Source organism: Vigna angularis, chromosome 10, assembly GCF_016808095.1.
Source record: "Vigna angularis cultivar LongXiaoDou No.4 chromosome 10, ASM1680809v1, whole genome shotgun sequence".
NCBI classification, from domain to species: domain Eukaryota; kingdom Viridiplantae; phylum Streptophyta; class Magnoliopsida; order Fabales; family Fabaceae; genus Vigna; species Vigna angularis.
The window spans coordinates 27,488,078-27,494,437 of NC_068979.1; the positions used below are offsets into that span (position 1 = coordinate 27,488,078).

Sequence of the window (6,360 nt, forward strand, 5' to 3'; positions counted from 1 at the left end):
ATCGATCAAACCCATTGACTTAAATATCAAAATATTTTTAATAAGGTATTGGTTGATGTTTTCGTGACGTTAATATAAGTCGATAATTTTTCAAAAATTATGTATGATAGTGAATAATCTAGATTGTCTTGATAGTTTCAATAGACTAAAGCTAACCTTATAATAGTCCGATAACATTTTTCAGAAGCATTTTAAACTTTAATCACCAACTTTTTAACTTTAACGGATCCATTGGTACTTAAAATTGAATTAAGTTTAAATTTTAATTTTAATAGTATAAAATTAATATAAATAAGATTTGTTGGATGTATGAAAAGTTAGTTTTATTTCAATTTAAGATGTCTAGTTCTCAGCATGTTACAAGACATTTAGTTCTCGTTGTGTGAGAATAACACAAATATCAGATTATAATTTGATTTATGAAGCTAAGTTAAAATTAAATTTTACACACACACATAAATATATATATATATATATATATATATATATATGGGTTTGCTAATGCGTGTACGCCTGTTTTTCAGTTGGTACATTTTAGCAATGTGTAGCAGATTTTAATAGACAAAAATATCCTTATATATCATAGATTCTAAGTTTTAAGGTTAAGGGTATTTTAATAATTTTCATTCTCAAAACTAAAAAAAAACCCAAACCCTTACTCACCTCTCTCATTCCTCTCAACCCTTTCTCTTTCATCTCTCTCACTCCAACCTTTTCTCTGTCATCCCTACTGTAGTCCCAACAATTCAAAAAATCAGAAATACTCGCTGTTAAACAATTTCTTACAAAAAATGATTTTATAATGAGTTTTCATTTTATAATTTTTGTCTTATCTAATTTTATCTAATTTTCACAAGTATAATGACATCAAAGAAATTGGTAATTGGCCCAGAAACACTCGTTCTTAAACAATTTCTTACAAAAAATGATTTTATAATGAGTTTTCATTTTATAATTTTTGTCGTATATAATTTTATCTAATTTTCACAAGCATAATGACATGCGACGAATTGGTAATTGGCCTGGAGGGTTTTTTCAGAGATAATGATTTATTGGTAATTGGCCTGGAGGGTTTTTTCAGAGATGATTCAACATATGCAGATGATGAAATTAGAGAGGTTAGTGAAGATGATGAAATTGAAGAGATCTTGAATGAACATTTGCTTGAATGTGAATATGTCAATGACTCAACTCTTTACAAAGGCAAATTTTTTAATCGCAAGTGTTTCTAATTTTCTCAATTGGGGGATGACAGAGAAAATGTTGGAGTGAGAGAGATGAAAGAGAAAGGGTTGAGAGGAATGAGAGAGGTGAGTAAGGGTTTAGGAGGCTTCTTTTTTTTTTTTTTTTTAGTTTTGAGAATGAAAATTATTAAAATACCCTTAATCTTAAAACTTAGAATCCATGATATATAAGGGTATTTTTGTCTACTAAAACCCGGTACACATTGCTAAAATGTACCAACTGAAAAACAGGCGTACGCACGTTAGCAAACCCCATATATATATATATATATATATATATATATATATATATATATATATATATATATATATATATATATATATATATATATAATTCTTAGTTTTAGAAGAAAATTATCAGAAAATTGTTGATCCAAACAAAAAGGAATTAATCAGATGTTCTAGAGGGTTCTATACGAAATTCAGAAACCATGCAAATGAATGGTAATGCATGAAACATTCCAAAAAGTCAACTAACTCATATTGACTCTCCCCTCTCTCTCTCTCTCTCTCTCTCTCTCTCTCTATATATATATATATATATATATATATATATATATATATATATATATATATATATATATATATATATATATATATATATATATATATATATATATCAAACTTGTATTATAAACGGACTCGGTAGCTAAGACTTCAATCCTTCACATTCTTCTTCGGCAAGCTGATTGACTCGGCAAAGCATCAAACCCAACATCCATTAATAAATTCCAAGTCAACCTTATATTATAATAATATTTAATAACTTATATCTCTCTATTATTACTTTTATTATTATTTTATTTTTGTCAATTTTCTTTCTCCCTCCATCTCATCCATCCAACCATATGCGACAATTACGCGCTTTATAAACGATTCCACAAGCAGCCTTACCCTTACCCAAATATATATATATATATATACAAACCCTTTAATCCTTCGTCTCATTGCTTCATTCTTCAATCTATCATACATACACATAACATATATATAGAGAGAGTTACTCGTACCTATCATAATTGTTCTTATTATATAATAGATCGAAAGTGATAGATATTCTGTCTTTCGCTTTGTCAAGGTTTCTGAAAGTGGAAATATTGAAGTTAGGTGTGTCTGAGAAGGATGGCTTGCTTGGTATCTCGAACGGGAAGGGAGATGCAGAGGTACAACAGTAGTGGTGGCAGACAAATTGTGGGGTGAGTTCATCGTTTCGATTCAGGCTCCCATGTTTTGGATGTCTGTTTCTTAGTTTTCGGTTTGTTTCTGATGATGTTGTTCTGTCATGGCTTCATTTGAAGTTTGCATGTGTTTGGTAAGTTTCTCTCTCTTTTCCTGAAAAGGAAAGGTGAAAGGGAATGAAGCATAATCAAGCTTTTGGAAGAAAAAACGAAAAGGGTGGTTTTTTATGAGCGAAAGCTAAAAATTTTTAGGTTTTAATTAACAGATGAATATATGCATGATACTCTTTTTTCTTCTTGGTGACATTGCATTTTGGATAAGTTTGGTTTATTTGTTGGCTTTTGTTTTTCTTATGTTATCAACTTAAGTATAGTCTCTTCTTAATTGTGTTGTTGCTTACTTTTGGCTTTCGATGTCTACTTGTGCAGTTGCATACCTTACAGATATAAAGAAGACATTGATGGCAATCTGAGCAATGAATTGGAGGTGCTTGTAGTTAGTTCACAAAAAGGCCAAACATTAATGTTCCCAAAGGTACTTTTTTCTCGTTTCTTGGACATCTATACAAATAGACTAAATATTTCAGAAACCAAACATAACATCTGAACAGAAAAAAAAAATTTAATCGTTTAAGGTTATATTTTGTTACTTCTAATATTAAGAGTTGAGTACATACTAATGATTTTTTTCAAAAGATATTAAATTGACAAGGGATATTTTTGTAAGAAGTTGAAGAAAGATTATGATGATGATTTAGATAAAAGTTATTTTTTGAAATTCTAATGCATAATTTTCAAATTCTAAAGCATACACTTATGAGAAAAGGATTGTTACTTTAAAAGTAGAAGGGTTTTTTTTGTGTGTGTGTGTTTCTTCAACTGGGCAGTGATTTTTCTTCACATGCATGAATAAAATTGGTGTGTACTATAATTGCTCTTTTTTTTGCCTCATCTTAATTAATTCAAGTATAGTAATATTAATTAACATGTGTTATTTGTGCATTTTAGGGAGGATGGGAACTCGATGAATCTATAGAAGAAGCAGCTTACAGGGAGTCCTTAGAAGAAGCAGGAGTTACTGGAATAGTTGAGGTACTTTTGAATATATTAGAGATATTTAAATATTTTTTTTCATAATTTAATTTATGAAAATTCTTTGAAAAAAATAAAGTTTTATTTTTTTATATAAAGTGAAATTAGTTTCTTCTGTTAGATGAAATAATTGTAGGCGAAATCTGAAAATTTGGTTTGATTTCACATGGCAGCATGAATTGGGTCAATGGAACTTCGTTAGCAAAAGACATGGCACATACTATGAAGGTCACATGTTTCCTTTGTTAGTCAAAGAAGAACTTGACTTGTGGCCTGAAAAGGATCTTAGAAGAAGAACATGGGTATGTCCAACAGTTATTATTAAATATTATGTTATTGAATTGGTCCATTCATTTTCAAACAATATATATAATACTGAAACACTTAGTTTAATACACTCATCATATGGTTGCATCATTTTCTAAGATGTTAATTTAGTTTCTTGGAGAATGAGTCACTTTCTAAAATGTGTATTATATATAGCTTATTAAATATATTACAAGAAAATCTACTTTTTAAATTTATCACTATTACAGTGAATTCGGATATTTAAATTAGTCAGTGATATTAGTTATCAAAACTTTAATTATTAAAATAATTTATTTTTAAATTAGCCTCTAATAGTAACTAATTTAAAAATTAATTTATTAAATAATTAAAATATTGTGATAGTTAATTTTAATATCAATTTTGAAACTAATTCATTATAATGATTAATTTAAAAATAAATTTAAAAATCATTTTAATTTTTAGTCTATAAACAAATTGATCACTATAATAACTAATTATGTTATGTCATCAAAATCTTTTAATAATAAAACATTCTCTTATTAAAAAAAAAACATGCATGATGACAATTACACATACCAATTAAAATTAAGTGGTGGCATCATATTAAAAAAATCGTGAACAATGATTGAAACATAATTAAGATTGCACCTTGGAAAAATTAAACGTACAATATTAATGATTGTTTAAATTACAGTTAAACTTTCTTACTAATTCTGTTTTTGTTATGATCGTTTATGCAGATGTGCGTTGATGAAGCTCGAGAAGTTTGTCATCATTGGTGGATGAAGGAAGCATTAGACATCCTTGTTGAACGACTCACTTTACAGAAAAATAGGAACATTTAACATTAATTATCAGTTCATAATGTTTTTTGTATTTCAAACTTGAGAATAATCTAATAGAAATGAGAAAGTCAAATATATTATAATAAAACATCTAAAAATTTATTATCTTAACATGAGATCAATCAAATTTTAGTTTAGATAATTTTTATATGTTTTACTTATTTATTTATTATCATAATTGACTATGAAAGTTTTCAAAGGCTAAACTAACTTATCTTGGCGCCAACCAAAACTCATGCAATGATTGATGAAACACGAAAACGTCAAATTCCTCAAACATTATGTCAACGTTATGCCATAATATCATTGGTAGAACGCCACCTATATTTTTTAACAACTTCATACTTTGGTCAGTAAGATATTTCTTATATTTATTAAAGTTTATTGGAATGTAATTAATGTAGATCCATTATGCTTTCAAAACTTTAAAATTTGCTAAGAGAAAATAAATTATCCTTTTATCAAAATAAATTAAAAAATAAGTAGTGTAAGAGAATTTTCGGTGCAAGTATCTTAACATGAGTTTTAATTTACTTTTGGAGTATGTTATTTCTTTCTCAAATCTCATGTCTACTTTTCTTTCAAGGATCTTAATAACTCATTTAGTGGTTCTTGCTTATTGTTGTAAAATTTATTTTAATTTCAAATCTCATGTGAAATTTAATAGCAATTATTGTCTTAACATAAGTTTTAATTTAATTTTTTTTGAAGATCCTTTTTCATTCAAATATCATGATTACTTTTTCTCCAAGGATCTTAAGAATTAAGTTAATGGTTCATATTTATTGTCAATTATTGTAAAACGCGTCTTAATCTTATAATCCTGGACAAGGACAACAGAAATGTTCTAAGAATATTTTTATTAACCACCATTTGAGGCAATTATAAAATTTAAAATTTTGTCACGCTTTTTTTTTCAAAGTATCTCAATGAATTAAAAATATTATAAGCATTCAATTTACATCAATTAATCTAAAACTTTTAAACATGAATGATAAAAGATATTAATATGATTTTTCATCATTTAATCATAAGTAAAATTAAATCAATTTTATAATATTGAATTAAGATTTAAAATTTATTTTTTAAAATGATATCAAAATCATGTTATAAATTTATTATAACAAGATTTATTGAGACTATTATATATTATCATTATCACACTCCACATAAACCATTAACAAATAGTTCAGTCAAAATGGGTTGTAATCCGCGAGTCAATTTGGCCCACTATAGGTTTGAGCTTGGTTGGATTTGAAAAAATGTAACTTTTTTATGGGGGTTAGTTTTCAACCCAGCTCACCGAGTTGAATCCGTGGTGAGCCGGGTTGGCTTACCAACCCACCTAATTTAATTTCATTATTTATTATTTTGTGTTTCTATTTTATTAATTAGCATTTTTTTTATTATATTGTAGATGAGGATAAAAAAAGATGTTTCTAAGAGACAAATATTATAGATTTATCTATTCAAAACTCTAATATTATAAATGGATAAGTGATATAAAAGTTATATTTTTTTTATTTTGAATTGTCTTTGGAGTTTAACATCATTTTAAAGTGAATTTTATTTAGATTTAAATTAAAAAAATTATAATTTTTTTTATTTTAAAAAAACTTATAATTAAGTGACCCAATGAGCCAACCGGTTTAACCCACTAACCCGTGGTCGGTCAGACCGAGTTCGAATTTTTTCAACTCGTTAATTAGT

The 6,360-nt window shown here is 27.0% G+C and overlaps 1 protein-coding gene across 1 annotated transcript; it reads left to right on the top strand.

The window, feature by feature from the left end:
* The first annotated feature begins 2,207 nt into the window (after window positions 1-2,207).
* Window positions 2,208-4,650, top strand: LOC108335542 (nudix hydrolase 18, mitochondrial). The gene is made up of 5 exons (XM_017571579.2): window positions 2,208-2,440; window positions 2,852-2,957; window positions 3,431-3,514; window positions 3,688-3,816; window positions 4,546-4,650. Exons 1-5 carry the CDS (start codon window positions 2,367-2,369, stop codon window positions 4,648-4,650), a joined length of 498 nt encoding a protein of 165 aa, XP_017427068.1. The 5' UTR covers window positions 2,208-2,366.
* The last annotated feature ends 1,710 nt before the right edge of the window (window positions 4,651-6,360 follow it).

Excerpts from the sequence above, each read along its gene's own strand:
- LOC108335542 (XM_017571579.2), top strand. The coding sequence starts at position 2,367 with ATGGCTTGCTTGGTATCTCGAACGGGAAGGGAGATGCAGAGGTACAAC. Across the intron at positions 2,958-3,430 it reads AAACATTAATGTTCCCAAAG|GGAGGATGGGAACTCGATGA; the intron begins GTACTTTTTTCT and ends TGTGCATTTTAG. Across the intron at positions 3,817-4,545 it reads ATCTTAGAAGAAGAACATGG|ATGTGCGTTGATGAAGCTCG; the intron begins GTATGTCCAACA and ends TCGTTTATGCAG.